The 26,686-nt window shown below is 36.8% G+C and overlaps 1 protein-coding gene across 1 annotated transcript; it reads left to right on the forward strand.

Moving 5' to 3' along the window:
• Positions 1-8,395: 8,395 nt before the first annotated feature.
• Positions 8,396-9,552, forward strand: LOC133783941 (uncharacterized). The gene has a single exon (XM_062223518.1). It carries the CDS (start codon positions 8,676-8,678, stop codon positions 9,405-9,407), a length of 732 nt encoding a protein of 243 aa, XP_062079502.1. The 5' UTR covers positions 8,396-8,675; the 3' UTR covers positions 9,408-9,552.
• Positions 9,553-26,686: the final 17,134 nt, after the last annotated feature.

Genomic DNA, 26,686 nt, shown 5'->3' on the forward strand with positions numbered 1-26,686 from the left:
TTTTGCCCGACCAGTAAAGTGTTTTGCTAGACGAGTAAAGTGCTTTGCTAGACCAAAAATGTGTCATGCTAGACTAGAGATGTGTCATGTTAGACCAGAGGTGTGCTAGAGGAGTACTTTGCCTATGCCGACCGGTGAGTTGTCTTGGCCGACCATTCACTTTGGGGATGGATTTGGTTGGTTCACGGATCAGAATCTCAGAAGTTACCGTCTAGTGACTCTTCAGAAAAGTCTCAGTAACAGTTTCAACCCAAACCATTCTCAACTGCCGCGGGAATCTCTTAGATATCCCGGGATAATAGTTGTATTATTGTAATTTAAATTCATTTATACTTTATTAATTAAAGTCTGTTGGAAGAGCCAAGGACCCGGTCAAATGGATATATCTGATGTACGATCCATGAGCCAATAAATAAATGGCCCATGGCATCATTTAGGGGGATCTGATCTTTTTAGACTGAGAAAAACTCTCTAGTTTTGAGACTTTGGGACTGTTACTTGGAGCATTCTTGGGGCACTTTCTGAGAGAGTTTAGGGAGAGAAACTCTGTATTTTTCTACTTGCACTTAAGAAACTCAGTTGACTCAAGTTCATCTGATCTTAAGTGTAGGATATATATCATAACTCCAAGTGGATTAGGCTATTACCAATAAATTGGGGTTAAACCACTATAAAATTATTGGTGTCGTATTTTCTATTCAAGGCTTATTGTTATTTTGACGTCTACTCGTCGTTGGCCAAAATCGTGGTCAACATTTTGGTGTTTTCATTGAGAGCGTGAAGAGAAGAAACACACGACTATCATATCAAGATGGCACCCAAGAATACCAATGTGGCATCCAAAAAGTCAAGCAAGTCAAAAGAACCTGCTAGATCAGAAGGTCCTGGAGCGCAGAACCCAGAGACTGAGCCCAGGGTTTCTCTTGAGGAGACCACTCCAGAAGTTGAACAACTCTAGGAAGCAATAGGCGTTTTCCAAGAGGAGATGATGCAATTCAATGCTCGGCAGGAGTCTTTCGCTGAAGAGATGGCCAGGCAGAGAGCTACGTTAGAGCAGCAAAGGCGCGATACGGAGGCCAGAAGCGAAGAGATCAGACAACGACAGGAGGAAGTCGACCGGAGACATCGTGAAGCAGCACTTGCTCTAGAAGCGGCTACCCAATTGGCCCAAGACAATGCTCAAGCCGCAGCATAAGCAGCCACCCAGGGAGCAAGAAATAATAATGCTGGTCGGAGGACCACTGATAGAGCCAATTCTTGGGGACCGGACAGAAGCAAGAGTAACCCCCCTGGTCGGGAAGATGAGGGGGTCCCATCCGGAACTGCCTCGACACAAAGGGAGAACTCTAGAACCCCTTCCAAGAGCCACCGATCAGAAACTTCTAGATCAAAGAGTCACCGATCAGGCAGTAAAAAGACTCCATCCAGGCAGGATCAGACCAGGACTCCTCGAGATCAGAGGACTTCACAGTTCAAAGATGGGCATGGTCATGATGAGGTTGATAGTCATCACATCGACCAGTCAAAGGATAAAGAAGACAACAACCCACAAGGAGGAAAAGACCACCCAGGACGTACCGAAAAGCCTCCACTGCACCCCAGCCAGCAGCGTAGTGGGAGAGCAAGTCCCGCGTAGTGAGCCCTCTAAAAAATCGAAAAGTACGGTGTTTGATCGGGGAGGAGAGCATGCTTCCCCGAAGGATCTAAAGGACGTTATCACCAACAAGAGGAGGACCGTCCCGGTCGAAGGGCAAAATCTGAATCGCCCTGCTAGTCAAGTAGAAATACTTGACGACAGTGCACCATATGGTAATGTCCGACCAGGCGATCAAGACCTTGGAACTTCGTCAGTTGCACCAGCCATCCAAGCCCAGCTTGACGTGCTAATGGCTGCAGTGCAAGGTTTGTCAAAACGACCTTTCCGGGATGGATGCGATAGACCACCGGAGTGGCAGCCCATTTTGTGCCCGGATTAGAGCAGCCCAGCCACCGGCAAAATATAAAGCACTGGTGCTGTCAGTATATACAGAAAAGGCAGATCCCATTAGACATGTTGGGAAATTCGAGGACCAGATAGAACTACTTGGGGTAAGTGATGATTATCAGTGTAGAGTTTTCCCGACCACATTGTCGGATAATGCCCAGGAATGGTATTGGAAGTTTAAGCCGAACTCTATTACCTCTTGGGAAGCATTCAAGAAGGAGTTTTATAAACAATTCAGTGCTGCTCGAATTCCACCAGTTTATGCCAACCACTTGGTTGATATCAAACAAGGGAAGGATGAATCTCTAAAGAATTATATACAAAGATTCATGAGAGAATCCAATAGAGAAACTGCTGTCAGAGACGAGGGGAAGATGGTTGCCATATCCTCCGGAATCACTTATCGAAGCCCTTTGTGGGATAGTATACATAGAAATCCAATTTCAACACTTCAATAATTTCTTGACCGAGCAGAAAAGTATATGAAATTGGATGATGCAATCGAGAAAGAGGAGAATGGCATAAACAATTTGGGCGGATCAGCTGACCCTCCTAAGAATAGTGGAAACAGTCAGAATGGTGGAAAGAAACGTGGGAATAACGGGTCTGACCACCATGAAGAAAAGAAGGCTAAGTCGAGTTCAAACGAAAGGCCAACCAAGTATGAGCCTCAGTTCATTAATTACACCACTCTCTCGGCCAGCCGGGCGAAAATATATCTTGCTAGTCATGAAGAGGTTCCCTACAAGAAACCTCCACCCATCAGGAAAGAGATGAGTAAGAGAGACATGAATAAGTTTTGTCATTTCCATGGAGATTATGGTCACGACACGAATGAATGCAATCACCTCAAAGACGAGATAGAATTTCTTCTCCGGTCGGGTCAGTTGAAAAAGTACAGGGCAGAGACACCCAAAGGAGAAGGAGGCAGCAACAACCCTGGGTTCAAACGACAAAGATCTCCACCCTTGCAAAACTCGGGCCTGTGGACTTTACCTTAGACACTATATGTGGAGGTCCACACTTGATTGCGGATAACAACAAAGCAAGGGAGAGGTATGCCCAAACACTTCGACATGAGCGGGAGTGCTAGGATCAGATTTGGTGAATGGAGCCTGATCAGGAACCATTGGAATGGCGAGCATCTGAGGATATATTATCACTAAAATACTGCTTTCAGAGTGGTAGCTTAATTTCAAGTTGTTTAACTTGTTATTTGAGTTTGGTTTATGAGCTGGTTATTTGCTAACCAGTCATTTATTTATTTTTGAACAATTTTTGTTATTTAAGACTCGTTATTAGACACGTTTTGTCCTTTTTTTTATGAGTAATAAAAGAGATTACGTGCAGCGTGGTCGATTCTTGCTACAGATGTGCATGTGTGTTAATTATTCGAACAGTGTTCAACTGGTCGGTACGTTCAAGCAGTGTTCAACTGCTCGAATATTTTCAATATATTCTATGTGTTTCACGAGCAATTAACTGCCCGAACATATTCAGTCAAGTAGCAAGTGACCAAGGATCTTTCAACCCTCGATCACTTGGGAGGCACATGGGGTATACTGGTATATAATTTAACACAGGCAATAAGAGCACGAGTTAAGATATCTGTTTTTAGGCTGACTTGTAAATTTTCAAAGTCAAAAAAGGCCATTAAGCTAACTTGTTTGACAATGCTTAAGTAACTTGGAATTTTTTTAAAAACAAAAAAAAATTCAAGTTAGAAGTAGATATTCGTGTGACAATAAACATTATGCTCATAAAATGTTAGAGCAATAAGAGTGTGAGAAAGTATACTTAGTAGGGACTTATGAAATGTCTAGAATTTCTAATTTAGAAAACTAAGTACGCATGCGAAAATATAAGGCATACATCAGAGTGACTTTACTATTCACAAAAAATTTATAATGTTTTAAGTCTAAAAAGACTTAGAATGTTTCAAGTTAGCAAAGAAAAGTAAAGTATAAATGCCAACAGCTCGGCTGTACGAGAAAAATATCAAAACTGCTAAGCAACAATTGTCTTCACAAGAAAAAAGAGTAAACTACTGGCCAGGTACAAAGTTTAGCTGATCAGGTGCAAAGTTTTCCTGGTCGGGAGAGTAGATACAACTTCCCTGGTCGGCTGAGCATCTATCACTGGTCGAGTACGAAACTCTGTTGTTGAGCATGACTAACAACGATGAGTCCCTGGAGGGAACCAAACAAACACAAACAAATGAATGCAAAGTAAAAATATTTACTACACAGTGAAAAAATTTCTTTGAGAAGAGAAATCAATTTTCCCCAAGATTGATTGAGAGAAATCAATCTCTCAAAATATTGTTGAGAGATTCGAACAAGGCGTTTTAATGGTGTTCGGAGGGATAAGTTTTAGGCATATGCTTAAGTAGCTATGCCATATGCCCGAGCGGCTGTGACGCATGTCCGAGGCTGCATGTCTGAATGACTCGACAGACACGGCGAGGAGATGCTGGCGTACGCACATCCAAGGAGCTCCATGTTCGAGTGGCTACGTGCGTCTGAGTGGTTGCGTGTGTCCGAGCAGCTGAGTGCGCGTCCGAGTGGGCAGGTGTGCATCCGAGGAGACAAGCGCACCGAGAGGAGCTTGGCACATCCGAGGCTACATGTCCGAGAGGCTGGCATGTCCGAGCGGATGGGGTGCGTCCGAGGAAGCAGCATGTCCGAATAGGCATGGGTGTCCGAGCGGCTGGGGTAGTGTCCGAGCAGCTGGGGTGCGTCCGAGGAGTAGGATGTCCGAATAGGCATGGGTGTCTGATCGGCTGGGCGCTGGTCCGAGTAGATGGTGTGCGTCCGAGCTGTTCTTGTGGTGTCCGAACAGATGGAAGAGTGTCTGATCAACTAGGCTTTGGTCCGAGCGGATGGCGTGGTCCGAGCAGATGGTGTGGTACCTGAGCGAATGCGTGGTGTCCGAGTGATGGTGCCATTACATCCAAGAAGACGGTGGCATACCCGAGCGGCTTGGGGGGCATGTTTATGCTGCCCTTGGTGATTCTCAAAGAAGATGACCGATCGGCCATATACATGCTTTCCACAAATCTCAAGGACATGGGACACAAACATGTTTTTCTTACTCATGGGGTACTACAACAAGAACAAAAAATGGAATTTGAAGAATTCAAAAGAGAAGTTCAATCATGGATTTACTACAAAAGTGAAAGTTATTGACCGGATGGAAGCTTTTGGATGACCTCAAAAACATTTTGCTAGAGAAAAAGTTTATTATACGAGTAAATCATATAATAAACTTGGGGGACAAATGTTATCCCCAAAATTTCAGTTCGATGACATGTCAATCATAAGTGACAAGTGGCAATGCATGGTCAGTAAATGACACATTAATAGTCAATAAATGTATTGGCCAAGGAGGGAAATGTTTGAGATTAATCTTCGGAGTTATGATATTACTGGTTATGAAAATTATTTATTTGGTTTGGAAGTGATTTGACCGACCAGGTAGAATTTTTGTCCGGCCAGTAAAGATTTTTGACTGACCAGTGGAGTATTTTGGCCGACTAGTCATTTGTTTTGCTAGACCAGTAAAGTGTTTTGCTAGACCAGCAAAGTGTTTTGCCCGACCAGTAAAGTATTTTGCAAGACCAGTAAAGTGTTTTGCTAGACCAGAAATGTGTCATGCTAGACCAAAGATGTGTCATGTTAGACCAGAGGAGTGCTTTGCCTATGCCGACCGGTGAGTTTTCTTGGCCGACCAGTCACTTCGGGGATGGATTTGGTTGGTCCACGGATCAGAATCTCAGAAGTTACCGTCTAGTGACTCTTCAGAAAAGTCTCAGTAACCGCTTCAACCCAAACCATTCTCAACTGCCGCGAGAATCTCTTAGATATCCCGGGATAATAGTTGTATTATTGTAATTTAAATTCATTTATACTTTATTAATTAAAGTCTGTTGGAAGAGCCAAGGACCCGGTCAAATGGATATATCTGATGTAAGATCCATGAGCCAATAAATAAATGGCCCATGGCATCATTTAGGGGGATCTGATCTTTTTAGACTGAGAAAAACTCTCTAGTTTTGAGACTTTGAGACTGTTACTTGGGGCATTCTTTGGGCACTTTCTGAGAGAGTTTAGGGAGAGAAACTCTGTATTTTTCTACTTGCACTTAAGAAACTCAGTTGACTCAAGTTCATCTGATCTTAAGTGTAGGATATATATATATATATATGTATCATAACTCCAAGTGGATTAGGCTATTACCAATAAATTGGGGTTGAATCACTATAAAATTATTGGTGTCGTATTTTCTATTCAAGGCTTATTGTCATTTTGACGCCTACTCGTCGTTGGCCAAAATCGTGGTCAACAATACTAAAATAATAAAAATTGCATAAAAGTAAATAAAAAAGTGTAGCATTTATGGTGATACAAAATATGCACCATGCTATATTGTGTGTCAATTTTGGCTCAACTTTTAGCATGTACCAAATTTGACATAACTTTTGGCATTGGAGAAGATTTTTTGTAAAATGAATTATATTTTAGCAATGCATCACCAATTTGGCACTCCATTAAAAATGCTCTAATGGTATCCAAACTCTATGACATGACATCATATTATCATTAGTGTGCTTTAATATCAAGTTTTATATATTATAATTTAAAGGAAAATTTGCAGCAAAAATCAATAAGTAGTCTAAAAGATTATACTTGTTATATCATTTTATAATATGATATTAATATTAAATAATGTGACAATGAGTGTCACATATTGTAACATATAAAAGAGAATTACAAATTCAAGTACAAGTTTGTAAACTCCAAATATTACCCAATAATGTGTAGATTTTGAGTTACACATTTTAATTTTAATTTGTCAAATCCATAAGTGATATGGTTGTTGGAGACATGATTTTAATCCTTATAATGTGTTTGGAGATTACAAAGTCATGTGGGAAGAGTATAGAGTCGTTTAGAAAATTGCATAAAAGAGTTGTGCTGAAATTGAGTTGTGGACGCGGCCACAGGTATTCATGGTCGCGGCCTGGTGGACAGATACATGAATACTTGTATTTTTTGTTATTGAGTTAAAATCTTATTTAATCAATCATATTGTATTTGTATTATTTTGCTTAGAGTTATAAGAGTCTTACTATTTTCTATTAAGGAAATATAATTATCTCTAACAACACTTAAGTCTCTAAGTAATTTTTTTTTTGCGGCAAAAATTAGTTAGTAGTCTAAAAGATTGCATTCAAGTCACTATGTAGATTTTTTGCGGCAAAAATTAGTAAGTAGTGTGACATATTGCATTTAAATTACTATAGTTTTTTTTTGTTGCAAAAGCCACTTTTTACACTTATTTTGTCTTAATTTTAATTAATTAATAAAAAACCTAAAAATATATATTTCTAATATTGAAAATTTTATTTAAAATCTATTTTAAAAATAAAAAAATAATTTAATATTTTTAACATGAAAAAAATATTTAATTTTAATTAAACTAAATTTTAATTCAATTGAAATTGTATAATTTTCTAAAACTTAGTTTGAGTAAAATTAAATAATTTTTTCATGTTAAAAATTAATTATTTTTTATTTTAGAAACAAATTTCAAATAATTTTTAAAATTAGAAATGTATTTTTATATATATTTATTAATTAATAAAAATTAAAATGAAATTGGTGTAAAATATGACTTTTGCAAAAAAATATATAAAACTACTTAGTCACTTAAGTAAAATATTTTAAACTACCTACTCACATTTGCCGCAAAAAAAAATGACGTAACGACTTATTTGTAATATTTTATACTAATTACTGAGTTTTGACGATGAAATAATACTTATTCATTTTCGCTACATATTTTCCTAATATAAATCAACATATGTGGGATGCATATGTGGAACGCTCTATTGATTTACACTGATTATGACATATTATTTCATATGATATATTGGGCCAACTAGATGCCTAATAACAAAACTCTTATATCTTATAGTACAAAAGTTACACTTTATATGTCATTATTAGCAATTAATATGTATCTTGCAGAAATGACACAAAATATAATTTTTAACATGTGACAAAACTGTGCCATTTGCGGCACCAAATCCAAAATCATATAACTTATTTTCAAACTGTGTTTAGTAATATTTGACTGTTGTGAGAGTAACATAGATTATCTCTAATTATTATATAATATCAATTAGAGAAAGAAGAAGACAACTAAATAAAACTTTGTTTATTTGAAGAGGAAAACTATTCATTTCTTAAGCGGTTGATTCTCTTTGAACAATTATTATTTTGGGTAAACAAAACTTGTTTTGAAACACTTATTAGTATTGCAAATGTAGATTTATGCATAATAAAGAAACTTATGTTCTTGAATATGAGAAATCAAAACCAACAAAGAAGTAGTGGAAATCAAACTACTGACCTAAAACAAAAGCACCTAAATTGAGCACATTCTCTACCTGCCATAATGACTTTTTCATAAAGTAATAACCTTTTTATTACAATAATTATTAAAATTATTGTGTGCCTTCCCAATACATCTTAACTTTTCCTTCACTATATAAGTCATTAGTTTGCACTTCTTTATGTGCAGTCACATGCATGTGAATCCTCTCATTGTCAAGTCTCACTTGGCCTCTTTCTTCTCTCCAAATTATTCTCTAAAACCATCCCAAAACCCTAACCCTAAGTGAAGCATGGAACTAATTAAACCTCAAAAACTTCAATCCATATTGAAGTGTTACAAAAATAGTCAATTATTATACAATCTCATCCACTCTTCTATGGTTGCACTACTTATATGTAGTTTGCTTTGCTCTTACCCTTATAGTTTTCCATCACTAACTAATTTTTCATTCAATTACTTTGTTTTGATCTCTCTCCCAAACATTTGGTCATCTTTTCTCAACCCTAAGTGCTTGTTTATACTCTTCAATGTCATAATTGTCTTTCTTGTTAGTGAATCAACACTCAAAAAATCATACCCTGCCATTGATATCTACTCAGAGTATGTTGAAAGGAGTAAGAGTTCTCACAGACGACGCCGACGACGAATTATTTCTCATCTTCATGAGGAGAAAAAGAAAGAAAAAAAGTTAGAGACGGAGATGGAGATGGATCTTCATGAAGAAAAAAATGAAAAAATGATGTTAGAGACAAAGATGGATAAGAGTAGAGAAGGTAATAACATAGTTTACGAAGAAAAAGTAGTTTTTGAATTAGTTGAACCTACAGAAGAAAAACATGATGAAAAGTCGGAAGAAGAAGAAATAAAAGAAGTGGAGGAAGCTCCAAATAATGAAGATAAGAAGGGGAAAAATAGTGAAAAAGAATGTGAAGAATTGCCAACTGAGGAACTAAATAGAAGAGTTGAAGAGTTTTTGGCAAGGATTAAAAAGCGAAGGTTGCTTGAAGCTATAGAATGTTGATATGTAAGCAATCCTAAATTATTATCATATAATTAGATATGTAATACAGATTAATAGAGAAGATTAATTATTGTTATTTTTCTTAGGAAGATTGGTTTATGTTAAAGTTACGTTGACGCCCTTGAATAAATAAATATTTACATTAGCACCTCTAAAAATAATCACATATATAAAAATCCTTTTATTTGTTAAATTGTACCATTTTTTGTTATTTTTTTCCCTATTAAAACAAGACTTATGTTAAAAAAAAGGACTCAAGAGTCAAGAGGTTCCATTGTAATTATTTTGGCCGAGAGGAGTGTAAATGAAATTTTGACAAAAATGAGGCAAGGAAGTGTAATTTTCCTTGCACTTTTTCTTTTCCAATATATGAATAGTATCTATTTTGGTGGTGAAAATTTACACGTAAGCTCTACTATAGCATAAGTATATGATAACTCTGTAACAAAGAATTGTTAAACATAATCTAATAATAATGATTTCATATACTGCTTGAGGGCCTTGGCATAAAACATAATAAAATTAATTATAAATAGTACTTTTTGCCCTCAAACTATGACCGATTCAGATCGTGCCCCCAAATAATTCGCGATGTTAAAAATTCTCCTTGAATTATACACGTTACTGAATTATGAGATTTCTGTTAGATTTCATCATAGGTAGCTAACAGAATATGGCGTAGTATTTTGGCCACTGATGTGGAATTACCACATCAATGCCACGTAGAGAATAATTAGCAATTTTGCCATTTGAACTTTGACCACTACCAAATCATGCCCATTTTATTAAAAAAATTATTTTTTCTTAGAAAAGATCATTAAATTCTTAAAAAAATCATTTTAAAAGATTAAGAAAATTTAAAAAATATATATATATATATTAGAACATTAAGTCATTTAATTCATGTTATCTGTTTCTTATTCTCTGTATGTTCTTGTAGTACATCAAATACAAACCTGTATTATAAACACTTTTTTTTAGTAATTTCATACGTAAAACTGAACAAACGGGTGTCTTCAACTACCACGAATCTATGCACTGAGAATGTAATATATTCAATAAAAATAAAATTGAACAAATGGATGTCTTTAAAAAAAAATTTAATATTAAAAAAAAAGTAAAAAAATTAGTTATTTTTCATTAATTAGATTTTGAATTTTTTAATATTTGAAAACTTATTTAATTAATTAGAAAATTTTAGTATTTTTTATTTTCTTAATCTTTTAAAATGATTTTGTTGACTGTCTTTTTCTCAATCAATCCTTAAAAGAGAGATCAAAGAAATAAGCAAATAGAACACATAGATTTTTACGTGGTTCAGATTATAAAAGAACCCTAGTCCACGAGTCTCTGATATTAAAATGTTTGGAAGCTTGTGAGGGCAAGCTTCAATGGAGTATTCTCAGGCAGTGTTTAGGTTGCTATGAGTACAATGTATTTTTCTCTCTAAAAAACCGAACCCTTTACAATGAGATTCCCAGCTCTATTTATAGAGGATGGGGTAATTAATACTAATCATCAGAAATTAATATACATTCATTATTGGGAGACTAATACATATTCAATGCATTGGGCTACATTGAATAGAGACCACAGCCCAAACGAGATTTGTGGGACCCACTGCAGAAAGGTACCAAATTTAGAACATCCCCCCTGGTACTGTCGAGGCATGTTGTAAGTACCTCAATGTCAGATGGCGTAGTGGGAGTGTGAATTTTCGAGTCGTACACTCGACAACACTGTTGACGGATCGCCCATAAAGGTTGTCAGATGATCCTCTTGCTCTGCAAACCCGCATTTGCTGACACGTTGCGCCCTATCTTAGGTCTGAGAACCAAAACCTCGGACCTGGAAGATGACTGGGGGACGAGAGCCTTTGCCTTAATTTCCCGAGCTGGAGAACGTCCAACTCCGAGGACGAACCTCGGGAAGTAATCTACTAAGGTACCCACGACCCACTGTCAAAGGTAAAGTCTAACCTAGGAGGACCCTTGCTCTGACTAGAGGCATTGGGCAGTAACATGCCCCGCCGATGTCTATGAATGCCCGAGCTAGTCATTGGGGGTTACCACGTGTCGGAGGTGAAAATACGAACAATATTTTTAATTTTTTTTTTAAGATTTTAATAACTTTTTAAGGGGAAAAAAATATTTTTTTAAACATGGCATTATTTGATAGTGGTCAAAGTTTGGGGACAAAATTGCTTATTATTCTATACGTAGTATTGCTACATTATTGGCCAAAATGTCATGTCATTATACTGTTAGCCACCTAGGACGAAATCTAACAAAAGTCTCACATTTCAGTAATGTGTATAGTTCGAGAATAATTTTTAACATCGTGATTATTCAAAGGACACGATTTGAATCTGTCATAGTTTGAAATGCAAAAATGCTATTTATTCTAAAATTAAAGGCAAAAGTACTGATTCTATGATCAAATCAGCTGCCAATGACTTGTAGTGTAAATATTTTTAAAAAAATCTAAGAGAGAAGAGATATGCATCAAATTAATTATTTATTATAATTTTTCTTTGGCTTCTAGTACTACTTGCCATACAATAAGCAAAACCTGGTCCCTTTTTTCTTTTCAAATTGTTTTAAGTGATCATCTCATTATGAATTTGAAGTGTTGAACTATAAAGAAATCATTTCATGATTAACTTTTTTCACAATTAATAGTGGTATTATAATAAGGGATTGGGACTCTCCAATCCATATCATAACCCATGGAATACGTTTCAGAATTCTACTTGTTGGCCTCTATTATGGTGTTATTTATTTAATTTAAATCTTCATGGTGCCCTATTTTTATATTAGAACTTTTGTATATTGTGAGACTGAAAGTTTAAACTAAATAAAAAATTGAATATGTGAATATAAAACTATATTTAGTTATTATTAATCCACTAATGGTATGCAACTAAATAATTTATTCAGTGGACAAACTAAATTGACATCAGTATAGATATTCCAAGTATAAAATAATTGATACATGTAAATGTATAAACAAAAATGAAATTTTATAATTTGAATTGTAAAAAGAGTACACACGCCCTAATTTTTAAATTATAATTATGTTTCTTTTATATATTGTGTGTGGCAAGTGAGAATATTATTTTAGTTCAGTTGACTGCCTTCGAATAGGTCAGCTGATCTATCCCACTATCAAACCAAAGGTGCTCCCAAGGGGATGAAATTCTTTACTTACCAATGAAGAGATATAGTATATTGTTAAAAAATAGCAATTACGAAGATAATAATCACAAAGATAATGATGATATTATTAGTGACATAATTTAAATAATGTGATAAAATAATAAAATCTATATGTACTCAGGACAATTTTCTAATGTGATTCGACAATTTATTTACGTATACGAGAGAAACTTCACAAATTCTTTCTAATAAAAATAAAAATGTTCTCCCCCACCCCCAAAAAAAGAAATAGTGTATACATAATATTATCAACTTCACTACCCAAGCTTCCAATAAGTATCTCAAAAACATTGTTTATTTTCTGTAGAAAATCACTTATTATCTCATCCGATTTGTTACACTCAATAAAAGATTTAGCACTTACTAGGTTTGTGAATTTACTCTAGTAAAATATAGTTTTGAGGAGAAAAGTGGCCCCAGCGGCTAAGTGTTAGCTACTCCAGGCCCAACTAGGAAAGGGCTTGCAAGGTCACTTCATGCTCAATGCGATACCATTAATACACCTTCTATAGTGTACTCCATATTCTCTTAGTGGTTGTTTGGTATCAGGTTTGAATTTGGGGAGTAGAGTTAGAAGGGGTTTAGATTAAGGAAATGTGAAACTCAAGTATTTAAAATGTTTAAGATTATTCTCAAATCAAGCTAAAAAATAGGACCCACTTGGAAATACAAACCCCCAAGCCATTAAAAATAAATTTACCAAACATGGGTTAGATTTGACATGGGAAATTTGATTAATCATACTTACATTAGCTTAATAATTAAAATTTGAACCAAAGTTAACCACCATATGATATCAATGCTCATCTTTCATTTAATACCAAAAATACCCCTCTCATAACACCTTTCCTCTCTATTCTCCCTCTTCCTCTCTACCTCTCTTCACCATACCTCTCTTCACCATACATTCTCTCTCACTCTCTCTTCACCATACGTTTTACACACAAGATTTTTATACTAAAATCTTGCAAGAAAGATACACATTCGGACATTGTGGATTGTTTGAGGAGAAACACCAAGCTTTGTGTTATTTTTGCTCATAGTGAAGATATTAAATGGGTAAGTGATTTTCTTTGATTCTTGTTGTTGTTGGTTGCTTTTATGATTCATAATGCTGTTTATATGTTGGATCTGTAGTTTGTTGGTATTTTTTGCTGTTTTTTTGGTGAAAATCGTGTTATGTGAAAATCTGCGTTTTCTTGGGTTCCCTGAGTTTTTTTCTAAATGCTCGATAGTGTCCGATAGAGACCCGATACAGGCACGATAGTTGTTGAGTTTCAAGGTTAGGGATGAAGGTCCGATGTCAACCCGATGGTTGCCCGATAGTTTGGTTACCCGATGGTTATAAAGGTACGATGGCTACCCGATGGTTGCCCCGATTATTATTTTAAATCTATACACCCTTTTAAGTACGATAATGGATCGATAGTAGTCTGATATATGCCCGATTGTTATTATTAAGTTACTGCGGACCTAATAGTACGATGGTACTCGATGTTACCCGATACTTGCCCGATATTAGTGTTTTAAGTGATCAAAAAACATAAATAAAACTTTGCCCGATACCGCCCGATATGGCCCGATACTGGTACGATGCCAAAACATTTGAACTAAATTTCGACATTTTGTTGCCATTTATTGATTTTTTTTCTTTGTACATGATAGGGTCAACTTTGTTCGCGTACTTAATGTATAATGGTGTTTGGGAGCGTGAAGGTAGAGATTGGGTTTTTAATGGAGCCGAAAATTTAACGTTCGAGTTGGAGAAGGACATAACTTACTCACAACTTGTTGAACTTCTGTACTAAGAGCTGGAGGTTGACAAAGTGCAGTATGACCTGAAATTAGAAGTGAATTATAAGTACATGAAAGGGTTAATGTATCGGCCTGAACTTATAAGGAATGACAAGGGTGTAAGCTTATATTTGTCAATGCTTTTGAAGAAGCCAGATGAATTTGTTCCCCTTTTTGTGACTTTGGTGTAGAAGAATATCATTGTTGATCGTAATCCTCCACCAAGTACTGTTAAGGATACTCGTAGTGAGGTTGGGACTTATGTTCCAGAAACAAATCCGGAGGTGCTGGTAGCCACTGCTATACCTGAATCAAACCCTTTCATACCAACAGTTGACCATGTAGCACAGATGCCATTTCATGATGATTTTCCTGATTGTCCTGACCCTGAAAATGATTTTGAGGGCAATGACGACCAAGAAACAGATGTCCGTTCTCAAGCTTTGAGCCTGAGTCCACTGTTGTACCAAATACCGAGGCAAACAACATGTAGAAGTAGACCCCGTAGAGAAGATCGCCAAACACCTGGTACTAGTAGTAGTCGTCCAGACGGAACAAATGATGCTAGAGAATTTAGTGATCCACTCTCTTCTTCGACATATTATAGTAAATTCAAAGCTCAGATGTTTACAAGAGAAGACATTGAGGATAATAGTCACTATATATCTATGGGTGGCACATCGGGCGGGGAGATTCATTTAGGAAAGTTTTTCAGAGACAAGGAACATTTAAAGAAGGTTGCTGGCTTGTTTGCAATGAAGAAGGGATTCGACTTTATAGTTAAGAAGTCTGGTACTGATGTTTGGTATATTACATGCAAGGATCCTGATTGTGGGTGGAGATTAAGAGGGAAGAAGAAGCAACTTTCTAACATGTTCGAGGTGACAGCATTTGAAAATGTACACACATGTTCCCTCGATGTTCGAAAAAAAGATAACCGTCAAGCATCACCTTTGGTAGTTGCCGAACTGATCAAGGATAAATTCTCAGTTAACGGTTCAGATTATTTAGCCTCCAAAATAAGAGAAGATATGAAGAATTCTTTCGGGATCGAAATGAGTTATGAGAAGGCTTGGAGATGCAGAGAGAAAGCACTCCACATAGTTAGGGGTACGCCTGAAGCTTCATATTCGAAGTTACCTGGGTACTTGCACATGCTGCAGTTGAACAATCCCGATTCCATTACTGATTTCAAGGTAGACGAGGGTCGCTTCAAGTATTGCTTTTTTTCTCTGGGTGCTTGTAGGCGGGGATTCAAGTTTTGTCGACCTGTTATATGTATTGATGGGTCCTTCTTGAAAACTAGGTATGGTGGCCAAATGTTGTGTGCCGTGGCATTGGATTCAGACAGCCACATATTTCCGATTGCTTTCGCAATGGTTGACAGTGAGAACCACGACTCTTGGACCTATTTCATGAGGAAGTTGAAACAAGCGATTGGTGATATTGAGAACTTAGCATTCGTATCGGATAGGCATCAAAGCATTGTTCATGCTTTGGAACTTGTCTTCCCTGATGCACCCCATGGCGCATGCTACCACCACATTATTATGAACGTGGCTAGCAAGTTCAAGACTGATTGCTTCACGGATCATATTTACAGTTGTGCATACTCGTATAAGAAGACAGATTTTGAAAGAGAATTTGAAAAGATAAAAGCAATGGATGTTCGAGTTGCACTATTTCTTGAGGGCATTGGATTTGAAAGATGGGTTCGTGCGTACTTTCCAGGGGACCGTTACAATGTAATGACAAGTAATTGGGCTGAAAGTTTCAACAGCAAAACTAAGGACGCAAGAGCCTTCCCGATCACTGCTTTTGTTGAATTCATCAGGTTTACTATTCAAACATGGTTTGCTACTCAAAAGGAAAACGCTGAAAAGTGTAGCATGACTCTATCACCAGTTATGGAGGGGGACTTGTCATGTCAATTTGAGAAATCTCGGTTCTTAAGCGTCGACAGAGCTGGACCTTATACATTTAATGTCCACCCCGGAGGAACAGTTCAGAGCGGTGGTATAGTTGATTTGGAGGCACGACAATGCAGTTGCGGCCTATTCCAAATCATGAAGATTCCTTGTCCACATGCATGTGCTGCTGCTCAAGAACGAAATATTAGCATGTACGCATTGTGCTCTCAATATTACACAAGAGAGAGTTGGAAGAGCACATATGAGGGGACAATTATGCCAGTTGGTGATGAGGATGATTGGGAATTGCCTGAAGACATTAAGAACATCCAATTTGGAGTACCGATTGAGAAGAAACCTGTAGGCCGACCGAAGAAGCAAAAGGTCGGACGAATTAGGAAAAATCGATATCCTTCTAATGGAGACAAGGTTGTGATACAACGATGTTGTAGCAAGTGTGGTGGTAAAGGGCACAACAAAGCGTCTTGCAAGTACCGAGGTTAACTTGTTTTGTTTGTATTCTAGTTGACCTATTATGTTTTATTTCTGCTTGAACTAGTAATATTTGTTATGTGCTGGATTTTGCAGGTTTTTTTCTGTTTTTTTCTCCATTATGAAACTCTTAAATATGTAATAATTTAGTGTTGGTTCGATAGTGCACGATGCCGGTACGAAAATGCACGATATTGTTTGTTGTAGGATTATTTAAATGTATCTTACAATATGGTACGACGTTGCTCGATGTAGTACGATAGTTAATGTACGACATTAGGGTACGATAATGTACGATATTGGTCCGATAATGGTACGATGGTATGTTTTCAGTACAGTTCGTGAAATTTGTGAGGCATGTGAGGGTACGATAGAGTACGATAGTGATCGACGATAGTACGATGCAAAGATTAAGCACATTAAAATGTAGTAATTACAAAAAGAGCAATCAAAAAAATTATACAATTCAAAAAAATTAAGACCGTTCAACATAAGTTTTGGTAGAATAAGTCTACACACCACCTTTGCCTAAAAAGTTTCATATTATTGTCAGTTACATTATCAAATGGTAGTTGTAGAAGCTTATGTTCAATATGCTCAATTACGTAACATCCGCAATCGCCACTGCATTAGAAAATAAACAATAATTTAATAAAGTTTTGTAATTAAGAAATAATAATTAATATGTGATATTTAATAAAGTTCACCTGGATTTTTTTTGCGGTACGAATTCACGTGGAATGAGTTTCCAATCGAAGGGTCTGACCTGACTCTCTGATGCTGTCAACTGAGGCGCGAGTATAACGTCATGGTTCTCAAATAAACCGGACTGTCGCAAGACCGACGGGAAAATGGTACACCAGTCAACCATCAAGCTGATCAAATCGTTTTCGGAAATTGATCCAATACTGGAGTCAAAGATGTTGAGCATCCACCCATTCAGGTCTGCCTCTACAGCTACCCAATGCATTTGGTCTTTCAAGAAGAGGGCAAAATAAATGAACTCCTTGTTCTGCCAACTCGGTAAGAACTGGACTGCATCACCCCTAACCAGGTCCAATATACTGTCATCCCAACTAAATCTAGAGTAGTCAGAACCTGGAAAAGCGTCCCACCGACCCTTCAATGATTCGGGAAAAATTGTAGGCATAACAACACATTTCTGAGGGTACACGTTAGGATAAAATTCTAGACGCCTCCTCATGAGATGGAATGCTGCATCTAAATGCTACATTAAAGGAAAATTAAGTCAGTAACCACATTATCGTACCAAAATAAACAAACAAAAAACTATCAGACATGAATATAGTAACTATCGTACCATTATCGTACCCCAATCGTACATGAATATAGTAACAATAAAACCTTCTATCGTACCCATATCGTGTTAATGTCGTACCATCATCGTACCTTTATGGAAAAAACTAGTATTATACACCATCGTACCCACTAGCGTCCCACTGTCGTACCATCATCGTACATTATCGTACTACCATCGTACCTAAATTGTCCCACTACAAATTCTAAAATTATGATGGTAATAGTAACTACTTAACAAATTATATCGTACCACTATCGTGCTAATGTCGTACCACCATCGTACCATTGACATATAAACAGTTTATAATTTGACACTTATAATTATCGTACTACCATCGTACCATATCGTACCCATATCGTACCACTACATATAGAAACATTTAAATAAATTTTCAACATTATTTAATTATGAAGTTATAGAAAACTTACAGAGTCAGAAAGCCATGTCCTCGGAGTATGCAGTTTCAGGAACCAAGCAGCATCGTGTGTCCCTGAGAAGCATTCCCTCGGATATTTATTCCCAATGGTGCCAAGCAACCACTTGTGAAAGGTCATAAGTAATTTACCATCAACAACCCTCAATGGATCCACATTCACTGCTGTCTTCGATTTCTTATTCCTTTTCCTCATTGCAGTGTACTCATCGAACCACCTAGGCCTCTTTCTTTCTCTCCTCTTCTCCGGTGCTGGTGGAGCTATGTTTAAGAATTGTACTTCAGAATCTTCAGTATCTCCGATTACAGTAATTTGCATATCCTCTGGTGTGCGAAAAATGTGATCATCTACATCATCAGGTCTGTAATCGTTAGGGAGAATGTCTTCATCTACAGGAGACTGAGGGCCTTCTTCAGTGGACTGAGGGTGTGAATCTGGAACTGGCCTACTAAGATCTTCCATCATTGTCATCAGCTTCTGCAATTGACCCAAGATCTCGGACTGACCTTTAATAAGGGCACTTTGTTGCCCTTCAACCTTTTCCAACCTGGCCAAAATCATAGAGTAGCCTGGTTGCTCAGCTTGGGAGGAGGTGCTGGCATGAGGTGTTGATGGGGGAACCTCAGGTGCCTCAGGTTGAGCTGGTGGAACCTCCTTAAAAATATTTGCTGCTTCTGCTTGCTCAGCTAACTTTTCAGCAAGCTTTTCAGCCTGGCTCTGTGAGGCTTCCTGTGTAGGCTGTCCATCGGGACCCACCTCTAGTTCCTCTAACCCCATGTCCACATACAATGGGGCTTCATTGTCTGTAAGGGTCCTCACATACTGTTCTTCAGCAGGTCGGGCACACAGGTAGGGGTATACTGTCAACTGCCACAAAAAACAATGCATATTTAGATTGGAAAGTAAAACAATATAAAAAATAAGTAATTGTCATCTGTGAAAAATGGTAAACTATCGTACCCCAATCGTACCCATATCGTACCCATATCATGCAATTATCGTACCCATATCGTACCCATAACATAACAATATCGTACCCGTAAGTGAGAATTACTTGCTAACTATCGTACCATCATCGTACAACATCGTACCAATATCGTACCTCTACTACTACATTAACAAAGAATACATATCGTACCCCCATCGGACCATCATCGTACCAAATCGTACCACTTAGTCAGTTTTCAAACAGTTGACAAAAAACCACAAAATAACCCCATAATCGTACTCAAATCGTACCCTATCGTATTCCTATCGTGCAGTACCCATAAAATTGCATATCTAGAAAAAAATATAGAACATTCAAAAGTAAAGTAAAAGCTCACCTTTTTGGCAAACAACTTAATAAGTTGCTCTTTGTGTATCTCTACTTTCTCCTTGCTCTGCCAGTTGATCATTCTTGGTATGCCTTGGCCCAATCTCACAGCATGATCCTGACCCAACTCAATGATGGACTCAAAAGCCCAATACTGCAATGCTGCAGCATACCCATAAATAGAGTACTTGGCCTCCTTCTGAGTCTTTCCTTTCTCAATCTTCTTCTGTAAATGCTTCTTCATTTCAACAAAGTCTTTTTGACAAGTTTGTAACAACTTCTGGTATGATATCTTCCCCCACGGGTACTGGAAAAAGAAGTCAACGTCGTCTACCATCTTCAGCATGTCAGTCCAAACCATCAACTTCTCCTCACGACCTTTCAAAACACCCTCAACTAATAAGCACAAACCCATCTTGTACACATCATAAACTATTTGACAACTCTCAAAAGTTCTGCGCAGTTGCCCTATGCTCACTGGGGAATGACCATTGAAGTACTCAAGAATCAACCGATCCGAAGTGGTTTAATCTCAGCTTCAGACGGTCCGGCCTCAAAATTTAAACCAGTAACTAAAGCGAACTCCAATTGGCTAAATCTACATCTTTTTTTCCCAATATAAAACTGGACTTCGTCAGTCTTCTCCCCTCTGAATTTGTGCAACAACAACTGATGGACTAAGGCACCAGAAAAATTTAATGGTTCCGCCATGAAGAACTGTTTGAAAGGGGATTCCTTCACCCTATCCAATAAACCACACTGTATAAATTTTGCTTTAATCTTTGGAAAGTACCAACTGCCGCGCCAAGTGATACGTCCCGTAAAATGTTCCTCTACTGGAACTATCAGTTGTGGAGGTCTTAAGTTCTGCATAAAACAAATAAATACCCAATTAAATAGAATAACAAAAAAAAAACATCAAATTTTATATTCTGCAATATACTATCGAGCAACTATCGGAATCTATCGCACCATATCGGACACCAATGGAAAACTGGAACTATAACATTATCGTGCACAATCGTACCTCACATCGTACACCATCGTATTATAACATACACAACAATTTGTTCCCACTATCGGGCACACATCGTACCCAACATCGTACCCTATCGTACCTCCATCTTCAACCTCAAGTTATCAGAAAACACAACCTATCGTACCACCATCGAACCACTATCGTACCCCTATCGTACACTCATCTTCAACCTGAAGTTATGAGAAACACAAATACTATCGTACCCATATCGACCCACTATCGTACCTCTAAAAAAACCCAGAATTTTTTTTCAAAATTTTACGGTTTATCAGATTTCACACAGTTAGATTTAACACAGTCAAATTCAACAATACATACTATAACATTTTTCAATGGAGAAGAGATTAAAAAAAACACATACCCTAGACATTTTTGCGCAATGGGTGTCGGTTTTTCTTCTCCGGTGAGGGGTTGGAGCTTGGTTTTTCTTCGTCTCCGGTGGGGGTTGGGGCTTGGTTTTTCTTCGTCTCCAGTGGGGGTTGGGGCTTGGTTTTTCTACGTCTCCGGTGGGGGTTTTTCCGACCGTCGAGTGAGGGAGAGAGCAGCGTTGGGTGATGGTGGGTGAGGGAGAGAGAAGCGTCGGGTGTGAGTACTTATGTTGCTTGATGGTTTTGTGGGAGTGAAGAGTTAGGATTTGGGAGGGAACGGGAAATGGGCAGGGGAAAAGCCGAAATGTACGGTTTTTATTAAGTTTTTTTTATCACTATCGTGTACCATCGGGTAAAATCGTGTACCATCGTACTATCGGGCAAGCATCGGGCACTTATCGGGTACCATCGTGTACAATCGTACTAATAGGTCTGCATTAACTTAATAACAACTATCGGGCATGCATCGGACTAGTATCGATCCATTATCGTACTTAAAGGGTTTGTAGAATGAAATAAATATCGGGCAACCATCGGGTAGCCATCGAACCTTAATGACCATCGGGTAACCAAAACATATCGGGCAAGCATCGGGTGGCCATCGGACCTCATCACTAACCTTGAAACTCAACAACTATCGTCCCTACATCGGGCCTATATCGGACACTATCGGGCATTTAGAAAAAAATTCAAGGAACCCAAAAAAACGCAGATTTTCACAGACCACGATTTTCACCCAAAAAACAGCAAAAAATACCAACAAACTACAGATCCAACATCTAAACAGCAATCTAAATCATAAAAACAACCAACAACAACAAGAATCAAAGAAAATCACCTACCCATGTGTATCTTTCTTGCAAGATTTTAGAGAGGAAAGGTATGGGATTTTGTTATGAGAGGGGTATTTTTGGTATTAAATGAAAGATGAGCATTTGTATCATATGGTGGTTAACTTTGGTTCAAATTTTAATTATTAAGCTAATGTAAGCATGATTTATCAAATTTCCCTTTGACATTCACATTCCCACCAAACCAAACTCTCATACCAAACACCCTCTTAAAGAGAAATGTTAAGGGGTACCAATTTAATATTAGATCTCACACATTTGAATTTAATAAGTATTATGAGGTATCGCTAAACAACTATAGAGTGACACCTCATGTAATGTTGGACACCTTAATGTGCCAAATATGAATATTCTCCCTTAAAACAACGACCAAAGCATCATCAAATTTCATATGAGAACGTAATTTCTCTAGAGGAAACCCAAAGGATTTGGAGATTGGACCTGTATTATCTATTTTTCACCCGTCTGGGCAATGAGTTGCTTGAAATCTTGTCTGAATGTTGTGGTGTTGCTAGAATATTTGCCCCGAGACATAGTTGTGAAGACCGATAGGCTGATTGCTAGGATGGCTACGGTGATGGAAGGAACTAAAGCTTAGTGAGATGTGATTGGATGCTGCTACTTAAGTCTTGTCGAGAAATAGCCTTGAGGATAGTCTTTGACTCGACCAGAGTTGTTGAAAGGGAGGGTATGTACCTTTTTCCCTAGCAAAGCTCCTTGATAACTTGTCTCAAATTCCTTGAGACGTTTTCCCTAACTCCTTTCAAATTTGTAACACTAGCAAAGGTTTAGCTTCGAGTAAAGATTCTTGCTTGGATTTCGAGGATGATTCTTCCTACTTAAGGATTATGAGTAGCTCGAAAGGGATTGGAAACCATATGCCATTAAGCTAAATAATTAATTTATATGGGTAAGTTGAAATCGTATTCATCAAAAGTGTATATGGGTAACTATCAAGGACATTTGTTACCTATGTAAGCCATAATAATAATAAAACGACTCATCACTTAGCTAAGTATATCCTTATGTTTAAATATTTATTTATTTTATAGATGAATGAAATCTCTCATTTGAATCTTATTTCAATTTTAATGTGATATTCTAAGAGGAAATTACATTTTATATGGTTTTTTTATTCTAGTTTATAAAAATATGATTTTTTTTGCAAAATAGTTATTTTATGGCTTTTTATAAATTATTATCACTTTTGTGGATTTTTTTTCCCATAATTTTGTAACAAAATTTGATTATGCCTTTTTTTTTATTAATGTGCTTTTGTTAAATTGGAAGGGTATGTAATTTCATTTTTATTTTATTTTAATTATCTTATATTACCTTTTCACATTTCACTTTACCAAATTTAAAAGAATTCCCATAAATGACTATTCTTCTTCTTCCTTATTGCGATTTTGGTGTTTCTATTTCTGTAACTTTGGCAAACGAACGGAACGAGTGCTAGCTTGGCGAATGGACGCGAACAACAAAAAGTGCGGCTGAGTGCGACGTGGCTAGCATTATCTTCGGCAAAGATAATTTTTCTTTCGTTCATGGCATTTGTTTTCTCTTCTCGGCATGTTTCAGTGTTTTATTTATTTTGTTTTGTTTTGGAGTTTTTCATGTTTATCTTTATTTTTAGTATTTAGTTCTTATGAAGTAGTTTGATTTATATTTTTTAAGTTTGCTTTATTTTTTTGTGTATTAGAAATTGTTAAAAAGGGAGATAATGTTGGTCATTCTAAATGTCCTCATGATGATGGTCATTCTTTAAATTTGTGTCGTTCTCCTCGAACTCCACCGATACCTGTTAACAATGAAGCACCTAACATTAATGTATTTTGCTTTCTTTAGTTTTATGTGCTTTACTTTTGTTTTTGTATTACTTGTCTTTATTTTGGTTTGGTTATTAGTTTGTTTTTTGTTAATTAGAATTATGCTCATATATTTTTTCTTTGGTATTCATAGTTTTTATTTTATGTTTATGTGTATCAGGGAGGTAGTCATGTGCTGGTGGTGATTTGCGTTCTTCACCCCGAGGTAAAGGGTCATCAAATTTCAAGAGCACAACTACTGAGATAAAGAAAGATCATGGGAGTAGAGTTAAGGTACCCGGTTACTTTGATATTGTTTTCCATGTTTATACATCTGTTTTTTTTATTTATAAGTTCCAAGTTTCTATGTGTTTGGTAGTATTTTCTCACGTGGTCCCTGGTTACCTTGAAATGCTTTCCTTTACTTATATGTGTTATTTTAATGTTAAGTAACCAGGTACTTTATGTTGTCCACTGTGATTTTGTTGTATTTTTTTAATTTTTTTGGCTTTATAGGTACATAGTTACTTAATGATGTTTAGTGTTATTTATAGGTACCTAGTTACTTTATTGTATTTTTTAATTATCCAGCTTTATAGGTACACAATTACCTAATCGTGTTTAGTGTTTTCTCATGCAGTCCCTGATTACCTTGAAATGTTTTGCTTTACTTATATGTTTTATCTTAATGTTAAGCAATTAGGTACTTTATGTTGTCCACTATTATTTTGTTGTATTTTTTTTTTAAATTTTTTGGCTTTATAGGTACATAGTTACTTAATGATGTTTAGTGTTTTCTCATAGGGTCCCTAGTTACCTTGAAATGTTTTGCTTTACTTATATGTGTTAATATTAAGTAACCAGGTACTTTATGTTGTCCACTGTTATTTTATTGTATTTTTTAAAAAAAATTCTGGCATTATAGCTACACAATTACTTAATGATGTTTAATGTTTTTTATAGGTACCTAGTTACTTTGAAATTGTTTTATATTTTTTATCTATGATTTTTCAATGATAAGTAACCAGTTACTAACAAGGTGCCATGTTTTTTTTGCAGGATGCCCATTTTAGAATTAAACCTGAGAGGCGATTTGAGAGTAAAGTGCAACAATGGAATAAGACTAGTGTTATAAGTGAGATTAAGTCATTTCTAACTTCGAGACAAAAAGCGATGTTTCGAAAAATACCATTTGGTCATTTCTTGGATTAGCCAGATACTGTTATATTATTTTATAATATAATGTAATATTATATTATATTATAATATAATGTTTTAGATTAAATAAATGTACAAAGAGTGTCACGTATTGTAACATATAATAGAGAGTTACAATATTTAGATATATGAGATATATTCAAATAATGTAACATATTTGGTGTTACAAATTTGTAACTTCCAAATATTACTCTTTATTGTGTAAATTTGTTGTTACACAATATTGAGATGAATTTCATAAAGCCATGTGTGAAATGATTGTTAGAGATATGATTTTAACCCCAATAATGTGTTTTGGGAGTTACAAAATCATTTGGGAGGGTTTGGAACCGTTTGGAAAAACAGCACATTTTTAAGTGCTGAAATTGGTTGGTGGCCGCGGCCTGTGGGACAGATACTAGTGGTCGCGGCCACAGGCCAAAAACTGACCAATTTTTCAGTTTTTTCAATCTTTGTTGGACGGCTCAAAAAACCAAAATAACTCCCAAATCTCCTTTTTAATTCCATATTAATCCAATTAAACATTGGTAACAACCATGGAGGTTGGTGGAATTTGAAATTCAAATGCTGTCTCTAAATTCTATAAATAGGAGCCTATAGTTCACTTATAAGACACACAATTTTCCATCCACAAAGCACTTGGCTGGAAAATACACCAAAAGGCTTGATAATTCCAGAGAGCTATTTCCTAGAGAGATCCCTTAGTGCTTAGAGAATAGGGGGAAATAAGCTTTTGGACAAAGGTCTTGAACCTTGTTCAAGTTGGTGATCCCCACTACTCTACACTTTGGTTGTGTAACGCCCCAACTCCAGGGACCGTTACGGTGTGCCTTGTAAACAGTGCTAAACTCGCTAATCAAGTTATTTGGCCAAAATCGTGTAACTAAGTATGATTAGCAGTTTAGGGATTAAAAATTTTGGTTAAGATAAAACGTTTCATTAGAACGTTTACTATATACATTGGGAACCCAAAAATATAATTTAGAGGTCTATTACAAGAAAATATTTACAGCAAGCCGATCTAAGCGGCAAAATAGGGTTTAACCCTAGTTCCTCTTCAAACCTCAGCCGTGGTGGTCGAGCAGTTGCATATGTACACATCGTCACCTTAGCTCTCCAACTCAAGGATGGTCCAGGTTTCTTTTTCCTTTACCTGCACCACATAGCACCCGTGAGCCGAAGCCCAGCAAGAAAACTCAATATGCTCATGAACAGTTATAACATGTCATCAGATCATACGACACACGCCTAGCAGATATAGCCCTAGTCAAGCAAGCAAAAAATCCACGTAATGATGGGTATCCAGGATAAGAAATCCTGCCCTTCTGAGTGGATGACTATCAAGTCAATCTCAATCAGATAAGTGAAGTTGACTAATAAGTCACTCTCTATATAGATGACTGATAAGTCCATCTCGGTCAGATGACTGATAAGTCCATCTCGATTAGATGACTAATAATTCCATCTCGATTAGATGACTAATAAGTCCATCTCGAAGGTCCCATACCCTC

Source organism: Humulus lupulus, chromosome 6, assembly GCF_963169125.1.
Source record: "Humulus lupulus chromosome 6, drHumLupu1.1, whole genome shotgun sequence".
NCBI classification, from domain to species: Eukaryota; Viridiplantae; Streptophyta; class Magnoliopsida; order Rosales; family Cannabaceae; genus Humulus; species Humulus lupulus.